Source organism: Schistocerca nitens, chromosome 4 (genome assembly GCF_023898315.1).
Source record: "Schistocerca nitens isolate TAMUIC-IGC-003100 chromosome 4, iqSchNite1.1, whole genome shotgun sequence".
Taxonomy (NCBI): domain Eukaryota; kingdom Metazoa; phylum Arthropoda; class Insecta; order Orthoptera; family Acrididae; genus Schistocerca; species Schistocerca nitens.
This window is the reverse complement of record NC_064617.1, coordinates 635,088,334-635,112,223: the sequence shown is the minus strand read 5'-3', so window position 1 is coordinate 635,112,223 and position 23,890 is coordinate 635,088,334. Positions and strand designations below refer to the sequence as shown.

At 39.3% G+C, this 23,890-nt stretch overlaps 1 protein-coding gene across 2 annotated transcripts in view; it reads right to left on the bottom strand.

Moving 5' to 3' along the window:
* LOC126251406 (breast cancer type 1 susceptibility protein homolog) overlaps nucleotides 1-23,890 on the bottom strand; it is a 284,502-nt gene that overhangs the window by 106,233 nt on the left and 154,379 nt on the right. For both annotated transcript variants that reach the window (XM_049951814.1, XM_049951815.1), the window contains exon 6: nucleotides 9,490-10,439. In XM_049951814.1, the coding sequence (XP_049807771.1) occupies nucleotides 9,490-10,439 (950 nt within the window). The remainder of the gene's footprint in view (nucleotides 1-9,489; nucleotides 10,440-23,890) is intronic.

Below are 23,890 nucleotides of genomic sequence, written 5' to 3'. Positions count from 1 at the left end.
AAAACTCTCTAGTAAACATGATTTCTAAAATGCATACCTTAAGTGCTACTAGCACTCCATCTTCGATTCTGTGAAACAAACGTCTTCTACTGCAAGTTTTTTGCTTTCCATATTTTGAGAGATGATACACTCCTGGAAATTGAAATAAGAACACCGTGAATTCATTGTCCCAGGAAGGGGAAACTTTATTGACACATTCCTGGGGTCAGATACATCACATGATCACACTGACAGAACCACAGGCACATAGACACAGGCAACAGAGCATGCACAATGTCGGCACTAGTACAGTGTATATCCACTTTTCGCAGCAATGCAGGCTGCTATTCTCCCATGGAGACGATCGTAGAGATGCTGGATGTAGTCCTGTGGAACGGCTTGCCATGCCATTTCCACCTGGTGCCTCAGTTGGACCAGCGTTCGTGCTGGACGTGCAGACCGCGTGAGACGACGCTTCATCCAGTCCCAAACATGCTCAATGGGGGACAGATCCGGAGATCTTGCTGGCCAGGGTAGTTGACTTACACCTTCTAGAGCACGTTGGGTGGCACGGGATACATGCGGACGTGCATTGTCCTGTTGGAACAGCAAGTTCCCTTGCCAGTCTAGGAATGGTAGAACGATGGGTTCGATGACGGTATGGATGTACCGTGCACTATTCAGTGTCCCCTCGACGATCACCAGTGGTGTACGGCCAGTGTAGGAGATCGCTCCCCACACCATGATGCCGGGTGTTGGCGCTGTGTGCCTCGGTCGTATGCAGTCCTGATTGTGGCGCTCACCTGCACGGCGCCAAACACGCATACGACCATCATTGGCACCAAGGCAGAAGCGACTCTCATCGCTGAAGACGACACGTCTCCATTCGTCCCTCCATTCACGCCTGTCGCGACACCACTGGAGGCGGGCTGCACGATGTTGGGGCATGAGCGGAAGACGGCCTAACGGTGTGCGGGACCGTAGCCCAGCTTCATGGAGACGGTTGCGAATGGTCCTCGCCGATACCCCAGGAGCAACAGTGTCCCTAATTTGCTGGGAAGTGGCGGTGCGGTCCCCTACGGCACTGCGTAGGATCCTACGGTCTTGCATGCATCCGTGCGTCGCTGCGGTCCGGTCCCAGGTCGACGGGCACGTGCACCTTCCGCCGACCACTGGCGACAACATTGATGTACTGTGGAGACCTCACGCCCCACGTGTTGAGCAATTCGGCGGTACTTCCACCCGGCCTCCCGCATGCCCACTATACGCCCTCGCGCAAAGTCCGTCAACTGCACATACGGTTCACGTCCACGCTGTCGCGGCATGCTACCAGTGTTAAAGACTGCGATGGAGCTCCGTATGCCACGGCAAACTGGCTGACATTGACGGCGGCGGTGCACAAATGCTGCGCAGCTAGCGCCATTCGACGGCCAACACCGCGGTTCCTGGTGTGTCCGCTGTGCCGTGCGTGTGATCATTGCTTGTACAGCCCTCTCGCAGTGTCCGGAGCAAGTATGGTGGGTCTGACACACCGGTGTCAATGTGTTCTTTTTTCCATTTCCAGGAGTGTAATATGGACAAAAACAAGAAAAAATGTCCATTAAACAATGGAGCTAATGTGCATATGTTACGAGCTATGAGCAGCACTTGTTTAGTTGATGAGATGTGTTTCACAGTAGCAAAGATGAATAAGTAGTGCTCATAGCTTGTAAGGTATGCATTTTAGAGATCATTTCTGCTGGACATTTTTTCTTGTTTTGGTCCCTACTACCACCTCTTAAAACATGGAAAGCAAAGAACCCAGATTAGGGCCACACATAAAAAATAACACATTGAACTTTGGTACGTGTTGCTGAAGTATTTCAATAATCAGTGATGAAACATAGAATTTAAGAACTCTCATGATTGTTATAAAGATTTGAAGTTCGAAACTAAAAGTAAATATGTAACCGTAATGCTTAGAAAGAACTCAAGGAATACTAGCATAGCAGTTTGGAAAGTTATACACAGTTTTAGAGATTGCAAGGACAAATCACTTTAGTAACCTTACCATCAACCATAAAGGGATTATAATAAAATCTCTATATCTGACTGCAAATGTTTTTAACGAGTATTTTTCTTCTGCTGGAAAATCGATCAGTGACCAATTTAACAATCTTGATAATAGGTATGAGGATAATCCAGTTAAATGCAGCAAAGAGAAAAAGTGCATAGCACAGTCACAAAAAAGCTCAAATTCAAGAGGGTATAATTACATCAGAAATGTGCGTAGACAACATGCCTGATGCCATGACTAAAACAGTACATAATGTAACTTTGTGAGGTATCCATTCTTCCATGAACCCAAGTTCTGCAAGGTTTGCAGGAGAACTTCTGTGAAGTGTGAAAAGTAGAAGAAAGGTGGCAGTTTTTCTGACTTAAATTTGCATGGGGAATTCAACTGGTAGAGCACTTGCCAGTGAAAAGCAAAGGTTCAGGGTTAGAGTTCCAGCTCAGCAAACAGTTTTAATTTGCCGAGAAGTTTCAAATCAGTGTCATGTGACAGTTTACAGCAGCAGTGACTGCTCAAGGGCAGCTGGGCACCTTCCGACAGATGTGAGCAAATGCCTTGAACAAAAGCAGTCAATGGTTTGAAAACAATAATACTGGCTAGTGACTTGCTCAAGATAGTAAACATAATTGTAAACACAATGTTGGAATCATGCCAATTATTGTAAAGAATGTGTCTAACAGAAAAAGTCAACCAATTCAACCTAAATAAAAAGTACTAATGTTTTATTGGATTTGTGGAACATGAAATTTGTTTTTACTCTCATTTGTAGAAATATTTTGTTTCAAGATTCAATGCTGCTGCAAGACACAGAACACTCATCAGTGTTGGATAGTGATGCTGGGACCATTCTGCTTAATTCTGTCACACCCATTAATAAACTAGTCAACAAATTTAAGCCTTTTTCTGCAGCTGGCACATTTCCAAGCTATACAGCTGAATCAAAAACAGTACTGGTGAACATGGACACAATTACAATAAACACAAAATACATATTCAGGTCTTCAGTAAATACTATTTAATTTCTACCACATGGATTTGACAACAATGTTTTTCTTTTGTTTGTCATTTCATCACTCTCCGTAACAAGACCCCAGCAGTACACATCTATCACCGAAGTGTTTCAGTGACCTTGATAAGTGTTCCATCACATCAATAACTTGGTGAAGCATTCACACTGCTCATCGCTTATGGCTTTCAAATTATACGGAAATGACGTTCTACACCCCCATGATCTTTTGGCTGTGTAATAAGACCTTTCACAATGGAAACATAGGTACCATTTCATCTTTTGCTTTTTCTTCTGCCACTCCAGGGTTAGGCCTATGGCTCATTCTGGTCCCACCATCTCATCGTTTGTCTTTCCATGGTTATATAAACCATTGCTAGTTCAGGATGACTTTGTGATGAACAAAGTGCAGCAGAGCCCCAGTATTTCGAGGTTCCATGTAATTCAAGCTGGTCTCAGGAAACTTGAAATTTTGCTTAAAACTAGAGTAAAAACACATTTTCATACTTTTCTGCATGTACATTTTAGGCTCTTTCAAATGACTTTCATTTTGAACTTTCTCTCAGTTTTCTAAGTACAGTACACATGAAACTGTCTCACTTAAGGCTTTTGTTCATAATACACACAAATAACCTTGGCCTCAGACTGCTAATGCATTTAAATTACATGTGGACAGGTATCATTAGGTTTTGAGGAGTGCACTTGTTCTTTGTCTGGCAAATCTTCACTAACTGGGACCGGCTGACTATCAGTTGTACAGTGCATACAGTGCTTGTTGTTACCCCTACTGTTGTGCATACTCAGCAATACAGTACACCTAAGTAGTAATACAGTAAACATTTTACAACATTGGCTGACCATTTTTGTGTGTACTGTAGTTGGTTGCATTGTAACATCTGTAATGCAGTTGGATATAGGCATAGAAGCAGAGACAAAATTGAAAAGTTTGCATGAAACATATGTTCTATTTCATCATTTGAACAGAAATCATCGAAAAAATCTGAGGATGAAAAAATGAGTGAAGCTTTGTTCGTTTCGTTTGCTCAACAAAGACAGAAAGGAAATCCAATTTTAGGGCCTATTCCACAGGAAAGACTTGTATTTTTTAGCAATGAGTAAAAGGAATGAGACGACAATTTTACTGCAATTTCAGCATGATTAGATTGATGGAGGAAGCAATACAGTCTGTGGGCCTTTAACTGTTAATCAATTTTTTGAAAAATTAAGAAAAACTACACAGGAAGATTTTGATCAACTGTATAACTGTGCTGAAACAGGGCTAAATTATAAAATGCTTCCATCTAAAACTGCAGCCTCAAAAGAGGAAAAGGCTCCCCTGGGTTACAAAAACATGTATAAAGGGGTTAACAGTTCTTGCTGCCTTGCACGCAAGTGGAGATCATAAACTGAAGCTGCTGTTAATAGGGAAGAGAGCTTTAAAAAATATCACTGCTTCTGCACTGTCCATCAAAAATCTGCTTGGATGGTCAAAAATATTTTAAAAAGGGTTTTTTGAAGACTTTGTTCCAGAGACCAAAAGATATCTAAAGAAAAAGTGCTTGCCTTTCAAAGCAATCTTAATGCTTGATGATGCTGGCTCACACCTGATAAGGAAGAATTATAATGTGATAGTATTCGTGCTTTGTTCTTACCCCCTAATGTGACGAGTTTAATACAGCCCATGGACCAAAAAATTTTACAATGCTTGAAAAAAAGTAATTTCGTCATTTGCTTCAGATTCTTCTACAAAGAACAGAAGTTGAAAGAACCATCAAAACATTTCTAAAAAGACTATGATAAAAGACGTAGTTTACTGGACAGCCGATTCATGGTCTAAATTAAAGGCAAAGACACTAAGAAAGTCTTGGAACCAAATTGTACAAAATGAAATGAATACATACAGTACAGACGAAGGTGACCTAATGTTGGCATAACTGATGAAAAAGCATGATGGATGTGGAAATGAGAATGAGAGTGATGTTTCAGAATGGATGATCAGTTTGAAGTGACCTATCTTGCAATTGTTTAAATTGTTAGTGACTGAGGGCAAGGAAATGTCTGAAGAAACTGTACCAGTGGTCACTCACACCAAAGGTTTGGCACAGCTACATGTGGCACTGCATTACCTCAAGCAGCATGCAGAAGTAACTCCAATTGAGACCATGCTTCTTGAAGATGGCGTGACATTCTTGCTTTTTTTTAAAAAAAAAAAAAAAAAAAGGAGAATGTTCTAATGTAAAACAAAGGACTATGCACAGTTTCTTTAAAATGTAACTTATACTTTTGCAAGTTGGAAATGTGTGCCCATATATGTACATATAATGCAGTTATGTTTATATTGTTTTTTATTTATTGTTTTAATCATAATTGTGTTAATTAAACATTTATTCATGAATTTACCCATTGATTTAGGGATATTTCCATATTATCCACGTTTTTTGTAATTCGAGGTAGCTCAGCCCCCATTTAGCTCAAATTACTGGGGGGTCTACTGTACATGTTCTCTCCATTTTTCATTGTATTGTGTTGCATTTTAAGTTATTGGTTGCATCCCTGATTCCTCCTTACTACTTAGATTCTAATTTTGTCTTTTCCTTGTCCAGCCTTCCACAGATCTTAGAAATTTCATTTATAATGTCTCAGTTGCCATAAATCTTTATTTTTCAGCGTTCAATTTACTGCCGCATATAATAAAGTGAGAACTGCCAGGACTATACAAAATTTCAGTTCTCTTTCTTTCCTCGTTTTACCCTTAAGTGTTCTCTTTATTGTGCCACATCTACACTGGTAAGTATTTGTTTTTTCTGTATATTCATATCTTGGTCGTGCAATATGTCACATACTAAATACTTGAAATAGGCTACCTGTTCCATCAGTTTATTATTCAGGACTATTTTTGTTCATATTGGGCGAATACCTAGAAATTCCATCATTTTAGTTTTATTTATGCCATTAGTAATTTATCTTCACTGTCTTGTATGATAATTTGATCAACCACGGATAACATCATGTTAATATGTTTATTCCTCCCAATATTTATGCCTGATGGTGTTCTATCTCTTTTCCAATCTTTGATCGTGTCAACCGTGTAGAGAATCCAAAGAAATTCTGGTCATCTGTAAAGGCAGTTAGTGGCAATAAAATTAGTGCCCAGCCATTTACGAATGAGATAGGAACTGAAACTGAGAGTAACAAAGCAAAAGCTGAAATTCTTAACTCTGTTTTCAAGTGTTTCTTTACAAAGGAAAACCCAGGAGAATACTCATATCACTGAAAAGATGGGTAAAATGATAATTAGTATCAGTGGTGTCAAGAAACACCTGAATAAAACTGAACAAAGCACCACAGACTGATGGAATCTCTATCAGATTCTATTCTGAATGTTCTACATCCTGGAGGACCTCCTCACTACGGATCAATTGGAATGAAAGTAAATCTAATCTAATCTAATCTAATCTGCAGCAGAGTTGAGTCCTCTTGTAATTACACTCTATTAGGGTAGTCGAAGAGAACCACAAAACTACCATCCAGTATCACTGACACAGATTTATTGCAAAATATTAGAACATATTCTGAGCAACATAATGAGGTACCTCAGACAGAATGGCTTTCTCCATGCCACCCAGCTCCAAAAATATCGATCTTCTGAATCCGAACTTACATTTTTCTCACATGACATATTGAAAACTTTGGAGCAAGGCAGTCAGGTAAATGCAACATTTCTTGATTTCCTTAAAGTATTTGACTCAGTACCACATCTACACTTATTGTCAAAACTACACTCATATGGATAACGAGAAATTTATGACTGGATTGAGGACACAGTATATTATCTTGGATGGAAAGTCCTCGTCAGATGTAGCAGTAACTTCGGCTGTGTCCCAGGGAAGTGTTTTGGGAGCCTTGCTGTTCATGTTGTACATTAATGACCTTGAGAAAAGATTAATAGTAATCTCAGACATTTTGCAGATGGTGCCACGATCTACAATGAAGCACTGTCTGAAAGAGTATTCCGTCAGATCTTAATAAAATTGCAAAGTGATGTATAGACTGACAACTTGCTTTAAAAGTTCAACATTGTAAGACTGTGCGCTTCACAAAATGAACATAGTATACTATCAATGAGTCACTGTTGGGATTACACTAATTCGTACAAATACCTGGATGTAACATTTTGTAGGGATATGAAATGGAATTATCAAATGGGCTCAGTCATAGGTAAAGCAGGTGATAGTTTCAGTGTATTGGTAGAATACTGGGGAAATGCGATCAGTCTACATACAAGATTGCTTACAAATCACTTGTGTAACCCATTCAAGAATATTGCACCAGTGTGTGGGCCCTGAACCAAATAGGGCTAACAGGTGCTGTTGAATGTACACAGACAAGGACAGCACAAATGGCTGCTGGTTTGTTTGACTGATGGGAGAGCATCACAGAGATACAGGAGAAAGTGAACAGATAGGCTCTTGAAGATAGATGAAAACTATTCCAAAAAAGGCTACTTACAAAGTTTCAGGAACTGGCTGTAAATGATGATTCTAGGGAAATACCACAACCCCTAGTTATGGTTCAAACAGGTATTGTGAGGACAAGAGTAGGTTACTTACAGAACACAAAGAGGCATTTGAACCATTATTCTTCCAATGCTTGATATGTGATGGAACGAGGAGAAACACTAATAACTGGTACAATGAGGTGTACACTCTGCTACACACTACACAGTGGTTTGCAGAGTGTGGATGCAGATTAACGTTGCTGACAAACTACACGTTGGCCACCACATAGAAACTGGTTTCAAAGTTGCCACTGTGTGCATTTCAACCTTGGCTGACCAGAACCCCCCAATCATCACAAAGAGCCTTCCATCCTACACCTAATATACTAACCACTTCCTGTAACATCTCAGATCCATTCCCACTCCTCTTCCATCCGAACCCCCGTGACTATCAATGCAATATTTCTCAACACAAACATCTACATGTAATTAAATGGTCCTTTGCCCTATAACACAACTCCTCCCAATACCCATCAGCACATATTCCTAAAATGTCATTTATTGTTGTCCTAGCCAACTTCATTCTTACCCATAAACATTTTACCTTTGAAGGTCAGACCAACAAACAAATCAAGGGGATTACATTGGGAAACAGATTGCTCCATCCTATGCAAGCACTTTCATGGGCTGCAAGGAAGAAGACATCTTAAAAACCTAAATATTTAATAACATCTTTGTAGTCTGCGCTAATGATCAAAAAGAGTTCCTCCACTTTGTGCAACAGCTTGACTCATTTTCCTCAACTCAAATTCACCTGGTTCTACTAACCCACCTTTCTTGCCATTGACCTCCAGCTCACAGAAGCTGACATCCAAAGTGCAGTATATACAAAACAATATCTACACACTGACAGCTACCTTTCCTTCCACATCAAATACTCCTTTCTTACAGCTTATAAATCAAGAGACAAACATATCTGCTTCACTACTGAAACCCTCAACACCAACAAAAATCTCAGGCTTGTCTCACCCAAAACCACACTATATCTTACTTCACAAACAAATCTCCCATCCTGTGAATGAAAACCTTTCACTTCCAAAAAGCTCAGAAATGCCCCCCACCCCTCCTGAGATCTTGACTGCCTCAATATAACACTCTGTCAAGGATTTGAGTTTCCCAAATCAAGCCCTGATATGAGATTTCTCCCTGATATCCTACCCACACCATTCATGGTCATCTTCTGTCATCCTCCTAACCACTGTAACATCTTTGTCAAACCACATGACATTCCCAGACCATGGTTGTATGTACATACCAGACAAACTTTGGAAAGTCTGGAGAAATTACAGCCAAACACAAATGACTTACTATGTGAAAAAAATGTAGGGTCATGTGGCTACAGGTTGCTACTTAAACATAATGGAAAATGACTGAAATTAGAGTTTAATCCACTGCTTTCAGGTTTACTGGCAAAAGTCTGGATGACATGCAAGTCCAAATTTAGTATATCATATTCTGCAGAATGTTTTGGAAACTGGAGTCCTCTATTAGATACTGTGAAGTGGATTTAAGATGATCATTTTCTCTCACAGACAGCTCTACATCACTCACTTAAGTTGGATTCAATGAAGAATTTATTTATTTTTCCTTCTTGAGGGAAAACTAACCAAAATTTTTGTTATAAAGCTTAATATTATAACGGATACAGAAGATTTTACTTTGTAATTTGTATACTGTGCTTTTATGTTTAAACATCAAATTATTTTGATTTCATGCTATAGTAAAATAAGTGACAATGTTGAGCATTCAGCAACTTATTATTATTTTCAGATATTACATATGTTGCATAAATGCTAAGCCACAGCAAGTGACATAATTTTTTCTACATTTGTAAACATAAGATGAGGTACTAAAACTTAATTACTGTCAGTACAAATATATCTGCAGACTTACCTTGTCTGTGGAGCCTCAGATCCTTCAAAGTCCAAAGTAAGAGCAATGGAAATTCGGCGACGTCCACTTGCCTCTGCTGAACTTACATCCACATGCCCTTGCAAACTGACGGGTTTAGACCAACATGAGTTACTTTCCGTGTCTAGTGTGAATGTGACACATGGTTTTTTTGGTGGCATAGTTCCATTGCTATTTAAACCAATCCATACATCCATTGCAAGAGAAACTGGTGCTACTTTGCCTGTGTTTCCTAGTTGCAAACTAGAAGGAACAGCTGCAGCAGGAGACAATTTACTGGATACAGCTTCATCACGCCCTATTCTTGAATCTACATTGTCCAAATCATGGCCAATTATTCCAAATTTACCCTTATTTTCTTTAGCTGTAACAGAACTGATCGCAGAGACTGGTTTTCCTATGGCTGATGTTGGAGATACAATGGAGGTTGGCTGTGGAGCAGGGTCTGAAACTGCGGTGGGAGCCACTGGAGTTGCAAGCACTGGAGGCAAAGATTGCATCGACGTCAAACACTGGGTTGAACGATGAAGTTCTGAAGCTTTAGAAGGCTCTTCTGGTGTTAACTGAGGTGGAGAACGTGCAGTGTAAGGACGAATAACGTCTTCATTTGTTGTTACAGCCTCCACTGGTTCCATTCTCATGTTGGACTGATTCAGTCCATAAAAATTTCCTAAATTTCTCTGTGAATCAAGTACTACAGTTCCATCAGGAATGGATTCTAAATCACTACCCTGAATCAGTCTCTCAAGAGCTGAGGTATCCTGAACTGGACTTTCAAAATGTGTGAATGGCTCTGAAGATGATGGCGTGTCTGGTGCTTGAGCTGCTAGGCGTGAACTTCGAGTATCTGGCGTGCGCAGCACAGGCGGAATTCGTGGAAACAGCACCGTTTTTCGATCATATGGATCATTTTCTGATGGTGGTGAGGTGATCTGTCAAAAAAGAAATGTAAGTGAGATGTCTTTAATAATCATAGAAGACATAGCGGCAATTAGGAAGAATCCATATTGGCGTATTACACAGAGTATATTAAAATACCATTCATAATGCCCTTATTGTGGAGACTGTCTCAGATTTGATAAGGATTAGGAAAACAAGAGCTCACATACTTCTGAAAAATTTAAAGTCATATGTCTAGACTACTTTGTATGCTTTACAGGAAAACCAAAATGTTATATTTATTTCATGGATGATGCTGAAATGGTCTTTTCTTATGATGTCAAAATGGTCATCTCTTACATAGACTCTAAAGCATGTTACTTAAGTACAAATACATTATACTTCAACACCATTATTCTCACATAATACATTCTAAAAATTTAAACGATATCACACATTGGTGAGAATTTCAGAGCAGATGCTAAAAAAGTGGTCTCTGGATTTAACAGCAGGCCCTGTGAACAGCTGTTCATTCCACATTTCCAGGCAATTTCTTTCACCTGACACAGCACGCTTTTCATGGAATGTACCGTAATTCTGTTTCATGTCTGTTTTAATCTCGTATTAAACTACGAACAAAATGGATGAGTAATGAATCAAACTGCAACAGGGTACTACATCTGGAACATAAACTACAAATAGTGCACATATACCTTTCAATGAGCAATGAGCCGGAGTCCTTAGTAACTACATCATCTGAATTAGGGAGCACAAGTTGCTAAAAGTTGGCTGGCAGTAATGTCACTGTAAAAATTGTGCAGTTAATGACTGATGACAGGGTTAGGGAGCACATGCTAAACTAAATGTACGTGTGCGTTATTTCAAATTTCACTTCAGTTTTGTGTGATCTTATTTTATCAGCTACTACGCAGCTACCCCCCCCCCCCCCCCCCCCACTTCCTACATTGCCATGTAAGCTGTGTCACCTATGCACGCAGTGGTGGATTTACATATAGGCCCACAAGGCACGGGCCTAGGGGCGGCACATTATGCAGGGCGGCATTTTTTGCTCTGTACTCACTCTAACCTTTTACATTTTAAAATAACTGCGCTTACAAACGACAAAAATCTTTAATATGGTCAAACAAATTGCTAGTTTAAATAAGCCTCAAGAACAAAATTTGACAATAGACAATTGGAAATATACAGTTTACTTGGTGGTTGAATGGAAATTTAACATTGGGTTTCTGTCTGGCATCATCTTCACGATTGTTCAAAATATTTTGAAGTAAGCTGTCAGAATGGCAATCTACAATATAATGTTTGAAACATTGTAATTCCGAGAATGTTGTCGGCTTCTACCTAACTCTACCATATTTTCCCCATGAAAATACTGGGACCTCTGAAAAGCTGTGATTGATAAATTAATCAGCAGTTTCTTAAATACTGTAACATGCGAGGGCCTTAGTATGTAAAACCCGACTCTACTTAAATTTCTTGTAGAAATTATGGGGAAGTATAAAGTTAACCCTCCATCACTGTAATTAATGCAAAAGCTCTGTGGCCTTTAATATCTGAGCTTGATTTAATGACACCCGTTTAACAAAACATGTTGATACAAGGAATGTTTTACATTTTGAAACATGTTTATCCGAAAAGAACATAAGCAGAATATCTAATAATGAGTGAAATACACTTCACAACAGTTTAAAAATTTTATTTATTTACTTAGTTACTTTTTTTGGCAAAAAAAGAAGAAGAAACCAACTTTTGTTTGTCTCATTTATTGTGCTGCAGCCTGCATGATATCGAAGTTCCCACTCTGTGCAATCGAATAGTACATGGCATTGCAAATTTCATATTAAACTTCTTAACCAAGCTTTCTTCCTTCAAGGAAAGGTTATTTTTATTTTATGTTGAAACAAAGGGTGCATTAGCGTGTAGACATAACAGCATTGTTCACACAATCGACAACAACACTACTTAAAGTTCGTAGTCTGTCTTCTCTGCCCACAGAAACTGCTAAAATGTTATAAGGGATAAGATTCGATCCAGCACACCTCACTGCAAGAAACTGCAAAAATTATTTGCTTTTTAAATTAGAAAGACAGTGTCAGGAATATTCAGAAAGTAGGAAACAGAAGCCAAAAAAAGAGACTGTCTCGTTTTCTTTACGATACAAATTCCAGCTGGCAGGTGTGCTGGCAACAGAGAAATAGGCAACAATGGAATTAAATTATTCTGCATTGTCGTTCTTTCATAGCGCAGTTACGTCAAGTAATCAGAGTTGGTCAGTTGATCGCTCCATGTTCAAAGGAAAAATCTTTGTGCTCGTGTGCCGTGTTTAAAGTAAAAAGCTTTGTGCTCATGTGCGGTGTAGTACGATCGGAACTGGTTACAGTCTTTCTTTCTTTCCTTTTACAAATTCTTTTCTCTTGTTTTGAGTATTGGTTGACAATTTTGTAAGTACCTTAACATGAATAACAGTGACAAAAGAAATCGTGCAAAATTACGTGGGGCGGCATTTCAGAAATTATTGAAGGAAAGGCAAGAACGGGAAACCAATGTTCTACAAATGCTTGGCAGAGTAGATAAATTTTTCGCAAAAAATGTTGCTGATTCGACTTAAGAGTTCAAGTACTACATATGATACTTATAGCACTGCAGCTGTTGTAGAATAAGTGAAGAAAAGCAAATTGTTCCTGATTTCAAGTTTCACGAAAAACTAAGTGTCGAGTCAGACATTGCAAAAAGAAATAACTTCATTAGTGATTATCGTGCATAATGGTGTGACAATGAATCAACAATCCACATTCTCTTATAATGTGGCATTAATCAAAATAGTAACGGTGATTTTTCTAATACAAGAAGATTAATAGGCGATAAAACGTATTTTACCGTAAGCTTTTAAATGGTGAATCAACTTTGCATGATTTTCTAGTATACTCCTGTAGTACCAGTGCTGTTTTTTGTGCACCACGTAAATTGTTCGTAGGTAAGGCCATAATTCATACTAATGGCATTGCAGATTGGAAAAATATTTCTAATATTTTATCTCATCATGAGAATTCACTTAAACACAAAAATTCCGAGTTATCCCACTAAGCAAGATAAAAGTCACTTAGAACAATAGATAACAATTTCGAGTCATATGTTGAGACAGAAAAAATGTACTGGCGCAGTGTGTTGAAAAAGGGTGTTTGCCTTAGTGAAGAAGCTAATAAGTCATGGACTTCCCTACATGGACACGGTGAAAGATCCCATTCATTACATAATGGTCAATTTATGATGTCTCTTGAACTTATAGCCGAGTTTGATCCTTTTCTCGCTGAGCACATTGAACGATATGGAAATCCAGGGTAGTGACATACAAGTTATCTTTCTACAACAATCCATGTTGAAATAAAGAGCTTCTTTCTGATTGAATAAAAAGAATTATCATAAGTGAAATAAAATAGGTCAAATATTTCTCTATAATAGTCGACTCTACTGCAGACATTTCACATGTTCATCAATTATCTTTCATATTAAGATATGTTGACAAGAATGGTGAACCTGTTGAACGTTCCCCTCTATTTTTACCAAACCGGTGTCACAAGTCCGAAAACTTGGCTGAGGCCGTACTAAATGTCCTGTCCACAAATTCCATTGATATTATTGACTGTAGAGGCCAGTCATATGACAATGCAAGCAATAGGTCAGGAACCTACAATAGTTTGCAGGCACGCATTAAACAAGGAAATCCAAAAGTATATAATGTGGCTTGTGCAGCACATTCTTTCAATTTAGTAGGCACTAGTGCTGCAAGCTGTTGTCGGTAAGCATGTTCATTTTTCAATGGAGTGCAAAACCTTTATAATTTTTTCTCTCCTTCTACACAGCGCTGGAATAAACTTCTTTCTTTCATGAAACCAGGAAGCAAACCGGTAAAAAGTTTATCAAAAACACGTTGGTCAGCAAGAGAGGAAGCGTGTGTAAGTTTATATGAAAACTCGGAGGGTATTATCAATGCCCTCACACGTTTCCAATAATACGTTTGAAAAACCACTTGTGTGAAACGAGGCTTCAGCTTTATTGAATCAACTCAACAGACTACAAACAGTATTCATGAAATTTTTAAATCCGCCACTGTTTGCATGAATCTACAAAATAGGCAACAAAGCAACTGTGTGGGCCTTGACAAAGAGCTACCATTGGCTGATGCCTGGATCTTAAGCAGAAGTCACTGAAATATAAATCACAATGTTGTTTTAAATGAAGTACAACATTTCTGAAAGCTACAAACGATTTTCTTTAGTTTTAAATACCTATTGGAAATACTGGAATTTCACTTCCTGAAGAGAATTGCTGGGCAGCCACACTGTCTCCCCATAATTTTAAAAATTCAAAAACTTTACATTAGTGGAATCACAGTCATGAACAACATATGGGGCAAGAGTACTAAATTTTGGCAGTGGGAACAGGAAAATTGACATCTAAAAAGAACCACACAAGAAATTCAAGAAAAGTTGTACTGCCTGTCAACCTAGAAGTAGAAAGAGCAACTGGAAGGTTTAAGAGATTGTGTAGAAGTGTGCAGCAAAGGGAATGAAGCTACAGGCATTCCAATTTTGTATGGACTCTGAATCATGTTTTAACTTGGCATTTTTCACATCAACAAACACTGCCTGAGGTGAAAGATGATGATAAAAGACAGATAAAAATCCTAGGACTGACTTAGGATCAAACTCAAGACATTTGGATCCACAGACTGGCACTTTACCATTACACCTATAACTGGGTAGGTAAGTCAGTTTGAAGATCAGAGAAAGTCAACAGCATACTGTCTCCAACAGTACTATGTCTAGTAAAGCACTCCAGTGTTCAAACCTAACTTCAGAATGATGACAGCTTTATTTACTTATTTTAATGATAATACTCTGTACTGGATACAGCTTTCCGTATGGAAATGTAGTATAATGACTGGATCTTCTGCTACGGGGAGCTGCCACTGCCCGTATCCTGAGTTAAATGTCAGGATACTGAACACGTGGATTTACTAAAACTTTTGCTATACCTCTTCTATGTAGCAAACAGTGCATTTCTATTTCTGTTTTGTTCCTCCCACCTGAAATCTTCTCCATCTCTCCATACTCAGAGCCACGATGCAGTACACAACACTCGGCTGACAGGTTAGGATGCGCTAAATCATTATGGTAACAGAGCTCCATAGAGGAAGATATCAGAGGTGTGATGTATTTTGTTAACATAGACAACTAAACAACATTTAACCTCTCCCCGATGAAGCCTCTTATCAGCAAGGTGATAATGCCTTTAAAAAGATCATGATTAAAACATCTGCTGCAGCTGTACAGTCATTTTATAACTGAAGATTTTACACTACCAGGTTTCAGGAACTCAGCCCCCACTTCAGTACGCCAAAGCACCCATGTCCAAGCTAAAATCTATGGCAACACGTCTCTTCACGCTGGCAAATAGATCACAATGGTTCTCTGTACAAGTATCTGTTACACCAACATGCTACCTTTCAATGACAATGTGATATACAACATTTGATTGATTGGTCCTTTCACTCCGTGCTCACTCACTAGAACTTTCAGTATAAGGGCAACATCAGTTACAGCTGAAAGGTGCTTGTTGCACAGGCACATTTGGGTATTCATTCAGACAAGTCATGTGCAGCAGATATGTTGCCTTGCACTTTAATGTACAAGGTGCCCCCCAGGCCTAGACAATGAGTAATTTTTATTTTTACAAAGAGTCCATCTTTTGGTCCATCGCCTTTCAGCTGATGCAAAAACAATCAACTGGTTAATGCTGGAATAGGCCGAATCAATGTCAGTCAAGCTGTCTTTCCAATCAAATCACGCAGCAAGATCAGAAGACTCGTGAGACTGAGGGCTCTTGGAGCCACAACTGAAAAATGCATCCCTCTTCTGTTCTGAGTGTCCACCTAGAGCAGACACTAAAGGGCTCCATGCCTTTCTCTTGGCAAGTTCCCTCCACCTCCTCAGAGATGGGTCTTGGGCTACTGGAGTTATCCTCTCGGACCCGCTGACAGTCCTTGTCATGTAATCCCAATGAACAAATAAACTAACATAGTTTCTTTAAACTTGAAGGCCATATATTAATTCCAAGCCCGCACCACTTTCTAATCCTGACTACACCCCCAAAGGGGTAAAGGGGTGTAAAAACTGGCGTCAGGAGCAGGACGCTGAATTCACCCTTTTATTTTTGGCTTTGAGGTGCCGCATACAAATTGCTAAGCCATGAGTGGTGGTGTGAAACCATTATGCAGGTCCCTTTGGCTCCATGCTCCATTGCAATCTGCCCAGACCTGCCACCACTGCTGAAGCTGCACGAGGCCATCTGACCTCATCACTGCCTTCATACAGGGACATGTCATGAGTAAGCTGACTGAGTGCCACACTGGCGTTGGGTGCCATCATCATGTTACTGCACGATGGTGCAATGCCATTCATCAATCGACAAATGTACATCGCAAGTTTTGCTTTTAGCGATAAGATGCTGTCAGCATTTGGCGCCATTAGAGACATCACGGAGAACTGCCATCGAATTTTGTTTGTTTGTTTTGATGTGTAAAGTTTATAGGGATGTCCACCACCAGGTCTTAGGGACAGCTGGAGACAGTTTCTGCAATGCAGGCAAGGTTGGATCATCTCTGGATGGAGAATGAAGATCTGCAAAGGTGACTTAATGAGGCATCAGTAAATGCGATGCCACAAAGCAGTACTGCGCCCACAGCTACCTTCATTTCCCCATTTCCAGAGTTCCCACAACCAGTTCCATCCTGGCCTTAAACTGATGTTGCAATGCTGGTTCCAACCTTTGCGGGTAAATCAGGCAAAAATGTCCACACTTTCATAAAAAGTTTAACAAATGTAGGGAAACCATCCATATGGAGTGGCAAAGTGATGGTAGGAGTAGTCAACTTGAAGTTGTTAAGAGTGTCTCCTGCTCACAAATTCCATGGAAGGGCTCAGAAATACCAAGCCATTTGGTCCTCGTAAAAGGGCTGACGGATAAATAGAGAGATAACCATAGTGTTAGCTACTATAGCAATAAACTTTCCACCCTACGCCAAAAATCCGAATAGGATTTAAAGCGCTTTAGTAATCAAATAAGCATTTGTCAAGTCATACATATGTAATAAGGGAAAGTAACGAAAGGAATATAAAGCGCTTTAGTAATCAAATAAGCATTTGTCAAGTCATACATACGTAATAAGGGAAAGTAACGAAAGGAATAAGTGCCTACTCAGCAAAGCAGAGGTCTGCTTTGTAAATGTATTTGTTTGCAGGACTGACCCACAGGTAGGTGCTGAGGTGAAGTCTGCTTTGCTGAGCACACTAAGGGAGGCTGTACAACTCATGTTTCTACATGAGGAGTTCCAACAATTTGTACAATATTCCACCGGGTTAAGCCCCCACTAGATGTGCATTCATTCCAAAAGGCACAGCACTCATTTCAAATGCCCAGGTCACAAGGCCACCAGCATGTGCCTGATGTAAAAAGATTGGACACTAGGGTAAACTGTCTGTCTCTACAGCATCAGTCAGCTAACCAAATAGGTTTCCAAGATTCTCATAAGGGCTCGAATACAGGAAATGCGACTGTGTGCAGTTCTGCCACTGCCCCTCATTTCACTTCTACAAAGCAAATCCAATCAGAGAGGCAGGACTCACTTTAGCATTGATACAGGACAACAAGTAAGTGTTTTGTTCATTAAATCTACTCACTGTCAAGAGTTAAAATTTCCACTTCGTAGACTAACTGGATTGGGAAGAAAGGTAATTTACCTAATGGGTTCGCAAAAATTGGAAGTGGAAATAGACATTTGAAGTGGTTTGAAACCATGACCACAATTTCGATGCCATTTTTGGCAATGATTTCCTGCTCTATTTTCAAGGCATAGTTAACTTCTAAACACAAGAAGCCCCAATTGGTGGAAATGTCCACCATTTTTGCAGTGTTTCCACAATAAGAGTGGGAAGGAATTCACAATGAATGCCATGTTCTAACAACCATATACCACAGCACTGAAGTTAAATAAATCAAAGAAAATATAAGACAGTATAGGGAAAATGAAGATTTTTTAAGAGGAGATATAATATTAGGGGATCCATTAACAAGATACAAAGTTTTAGGCAGTAAACAGATGCATGCGAAGAGCAGTTCATCCCGAATGAGTGCAATGGAAAAAGGTACAGTTTTGCTAGTAAGCAAAGATAATTTTGGAAGCAGAGATGTTAAGATTCCCTGGGGTACCAAACTCACAAAAGTGCACAAAATAAATACTAATAAGATAACACCATATCAATAAAACGAACAGCCTGAAAGAACAGTTCACATAACCTCCAACTTGATTATGTCACCTATAAAAGTGGAAACTGAAAAGAAACTTTAACACCTGTGTAAGACAGATCAAGAAGTACTGTACCTCATTCTAGCTACACTTGCAACATTTTTGAAGCAAAGAGACATTTTCTGGCAACCTCCTTAAGATACCATGAGATTCCTACAGGTGATGCATCCCTCCCTGAATCTCAACAGAAGCTACTAGGCAACCGGCAAGAAGTGGTGGCAGTGCTGACTGCAAGCTGAGGGGAGTGGTAGGAAGGGGAGAAGAAGTAAGAATGAGGGAGCAGGAAAGCCAATGATGATGCTTGACATCTCATGAACAAACCATTTCATCTACTGAGATGAAAACGAGATTTTTCAGTGCTTTTTTTTCCAAATTTCCCTGATTTCGCCTCATACGTTTGAAATTCTCTGATTTCCAGAACTTGTGGCAACCCTGGTCATTGTAGTTAATCCCTTAACTTAAAATCTCGAGTTTTCTTGTTTTTATTATTTGTACAGAAACGTAAAATCTAGAGTATACTCAGGCAACTTACTAAAAGGCCTACAAAAAAACAAAACCCCTCTTATATCTCTTTCAGCACTGATAGTTAATTTAGTCGCTCAGGAAGTGAAGTAGAACATGATATTATTTCATTACAGACAAAGTGACAAAATTTCATCAGTTGAATGACAAGTAGTCGCCACTGGTATGAGATAAATACATCCATTGTGCTATAGCCAGCTTCTCCAAGATTTATGTTCACAGAAAACTTGTGAAATACATAGTTAGATTTCACAGCTACACAGAAACTAAAAAATGACAAATGACTTCAAGATTTAGTTGTTCCAGTGCACGAGCATACTATGGATTTTATTATTAGTCGTTTTCAAAATTTTGTTATTCATTATTTTGAGTTTTAAAAGCTGTCTTTGTATGTCTATACGTAATGTCATTCATCAAAGGATGTTTTTTACTAATAAAAAATATTATTTTTTGGAACATAATCTGAAAAAAATATTAATTTGAGGGGTTAATAGAAATTTTCAAGTTCAGAGAGAGCAAAAAAGTACAGCAGCTCTGGTGTAGAGACAACAATTAGTAGATTGCCATAAGCATGCATGTTGGACGAATGGCGATGAATCTGTGGGAGTACCCATAAAGAGTGGAAAGTGATAGCATCCTACCAGTCCTTAAAGAACATCCAAAAATGAGTAGTTTAATTTCATCAGACAGGATAATCCACATGCTGGTGTGCCATGGACCATGTCCTAATTATGCCTGTAGATTTCATATAAGACACAATGACAAATGCATTGCAAAATTTCAATAGAATCTTATCAAAAAGTTCTTACAGAACCCAAAGAAATTCCAGTCATACGTAAAGGCTGTAAGTCGCACCAAAGTTAATATCCAAACTCTTGTGGATGACAAAAGAATCAAGGGCAGAAAAGCAAAATCATAAATACTGAACTCCATTTTAAAATGTTCCTTTTCTATAAAAATAAAAAAATAAAAAAAAATACAAATTTAGCATCCCAATTTACTTCTCACACCACTGCAAAGATGGGTGACAAGGATATTAGTGGCAGTGGCATTGAGAAACAGGTAAAATTAAACGAGGCTCTAATATCTAATGGCATCCCTGTCAAATTCCATACACAATTTGTGGCCGAGTTAGATCTCACTTTTACCACAATATATCTACATCTCTTAAACAAAAATTTGTGTTCAGTGATTGGTAAAAAGCACAGGTCACATCCATCTACAAAAAGATTAACAGAAGTGATCCACAAACATAGTGTCCAATCTCAATCTCACTGTCATCCACCTGTTGCAGAATCCTAAAACATATGAACTCAAACATAATGGAGTATCTCAAAGAGAATGACTTCCTCCACACCAGTTAGTATGGATTTTGAAACACTGACCATGCAAAACCAAACTGCACTTTTCTCAAATGACATCCTGAAAGCTGTTGATCAGATCAAGGAAATCAGGTACATGCACTGTAAGAATGTAGAGACTTGCGGCACTAACAATGAATAAAACGTTCTCGGGTTTCCAGCCATGTCAACTGATTAAAATTTTTCCACTTTTCAGCCAAGCACTCCTTGGTCATAGTCATGTGGTGTGACTGCCATTGGGTTGCTGGTACACCCCTTAGATAAAACAGCTGCTGGCTGTGACGGTGTCCATGGCATTGCCATATATGGGCATACGTTGACTTGGCATTCAATGCACCCACTTTAACTGCACAATTGTTGGATTCCACACTGTGCTGAGCTGCAGGCCACCGTCTCTAGTTAGTGTGTTATCGGTGATTTTCTTTTTTTTCCTTCCCAATGGCTTCTTTAATTACAGAACCCTAGAAGCCATCTGTGCGAGCCACAATGGATATGTCGCCAAATTTTATCTGGTGTTTGTTTTCTAAAGCATGCTTACCTAAAGCAGATTTCTTGGGGCAGAGTATGCGATAAAACATCTCATGGTCCTTCCTGCATTGTTCCACAGTGTTTCTGAGCAGAAGTGTCTGTTTGATCTTACCCTAGACTCAACACTTGTACCAGACATAGGGGGCACCGTTGCCATGTGGCAGAGGGATCTTTCGTGAATACTGAAAATGGCATCAGTGTGGCACTCAGACCAGTGACTTCAGTCAAGGGCACCTCCCAAAAGCAACACTGACTGGACAGCCGCTGGGCATCCAGACAGCAAGTGGGAATTACAGTGATAGGGTAGTTCATAAGAAAATTGTTACTACTGGAAAGGACCTGGCGCAGAGAGCCAAGTCCTTCTGATAGCTACAGAAATCAAGAAATTGTGTTTTGGCTTTGAAAAGAAGAAGTTGTTTTTTCTACAGTATGTGCAATGGTGTGATAGTGAAGTTTTATATTTCAGCGCGGACATTAGTTTTGCACATATGCAACTGCATGGGGCAGTCACAGCTGCAACAAGACGCTGTTCCACATCCAGACACCACGAGGGGACCACGTGCTGTGGTTTCGACGTTGCAGAGAACATCACAAAGTAAATATCTGCAGCACCTGCCATATTCAAATCGCTCTTGCCAAGATAGGTACACAAGAGCTAGTGTGGACGATATTTGAAGTTCAGATTTCTTCTGTATGTCAATAACCTTCACGTTGATAGGTAAACCAACCACAGTCTTGTGCACTCTGTCAGTAATAGGAGAGGGGCCAATCTGTATTGAAAACTGATAAAAAGTAGTACTTTTGATTTAGTTCTCATTTTTATTTAAGCTTACTGTGCTATAATTAATCAGGAGGCTTCACTTCACCATGCTTTTTCAGATGTTAATGTAAAAACACAGTACTAATAAAAATTTGTTTCATTCTGCTCAGTATGTCTGGCTCTCAGTTAAAATTACCTGCCAGTTCTCACAACCCAGTCTTTTTTTTTGGGGGGGGGGGATTATTTTTGTGTTTTTATTAAACTGATTCTTATTATATGTGCAGCTTATGTCCTCACCTGGCGTGAGACTTCAACAGGGGCAAGAGATTAAAAGTCAGATATTGCGTATACGAGTCATGTCAGGGGTATTCTTTTTACAATTCCAAGTTAGCATAATGCACAATCTGCATATCGTCTCACGATGAGATCAGCTCAGAGGAAGCATCACATAATTGGCGACCCTGCTTTTAGACAAGTACATTGCTATCTTCAGGTAAATATATCAAGATACTCAGTTTTATACATCTTCTCAATATTGAAATTGTTTTTATCAGCACTTTACTAGTCAGCAGTTAAAGAAATTCATGTAGTGGACTATGAGAAGCTCCACATTTTGGTCACAGCTAGAGCATATTTACGAAACCTTCGTATTTTTTACCTAATAGGTGTTACCTTCTACAGTACCTAGTGGTTTTTGTGACCTCTGTGTCATGTCTGTGAGTGCGGTAGCACACCAGCATTGTTCACAAGATGTTGATTGGTTTAAATGTGAAAGTATTACTTCATTAGGATCATTTGCATATTATAATCCATGATACAATGTTCCATGTTACGCATGATGCGCAGCCATGCCAACCTATTGTGTCAGAATAATGTAGTAGACATCAGAGACACTCATGAGAATGATAGTATAGGGCAGGCCATTAAATAGCGAGACGGAATTTATGGATGACATGATTTCAGGATTAGTGTCAATCAACACACAGTCAGTACAGTCGCACAACAGTATGATTTTTCAAAATGACGCCACCGATGCCACTCACAGTCATTCAAACAAGGGGGAGATACAAATCTTAGGTGTACAAGCCCAACAACACAACAGTATGATCATTAGGAATGTCCAGCCGCATATTTCAAACTCCATCACTGACAATACTGAATACGAATTGGCATAAAACAGTGAGCAACACTCACGTGTTGTTCATAGCATACCAAAATTGTGAGTAAATTCACCATCCATGCTCAGTGAACAACGTGACACAGACGATGACAGAAGGAGTGCATTCTGGAAATGCATCCAAGAAATGTGCAAACAAGAACAGGCAGAAGACGTGAAGAAAATGCAAACAGGAACTGTTAGAGAAAGCACAAAAATGTAATACAGTTGAAGCAGAACTCCAGCCTTAATTTAATAAGTTACAAAATGCCGACAGAAACATAGAAGCCCAAATCGCCACTGTTAATGATACTTACGTAAACAGATTAAAAAAAAAAAAAAAAAAAACAGATACACTATGTGCGGAAGTAAAACAAAAGGCCACTTCTGCCAAAGGAGTCGCTGTCTAGCAAGAATGGATGCTGCCACTACTAGAAAAGCATCACTTGTTGGCATACAAAAAGTGAACTTTAAGTTTTGACAGTCACGATGACATCTAAGGCAATTAACAACAGGTTTGCTGCAGGAGAGCAGAAAATTTCTGAACAAATCTCCACTCATCAAGAAAACAATAAGCAAAAATTCGAGTTAATTGATCATAGGATCACAGACTTGGAACAGACGAACAACACTCAAAAGTCTGTGCATCAACGACTCAGCAATTAATCATACACCACTGTCACTGTGTACTTCCGCACCGGTGAACACAAACATAGCCCAACGAACACTGTCAAGTGCTCCCTCACTACACCCAATGGCAAATACTCGAGATGCACTACAATTGAATTTCA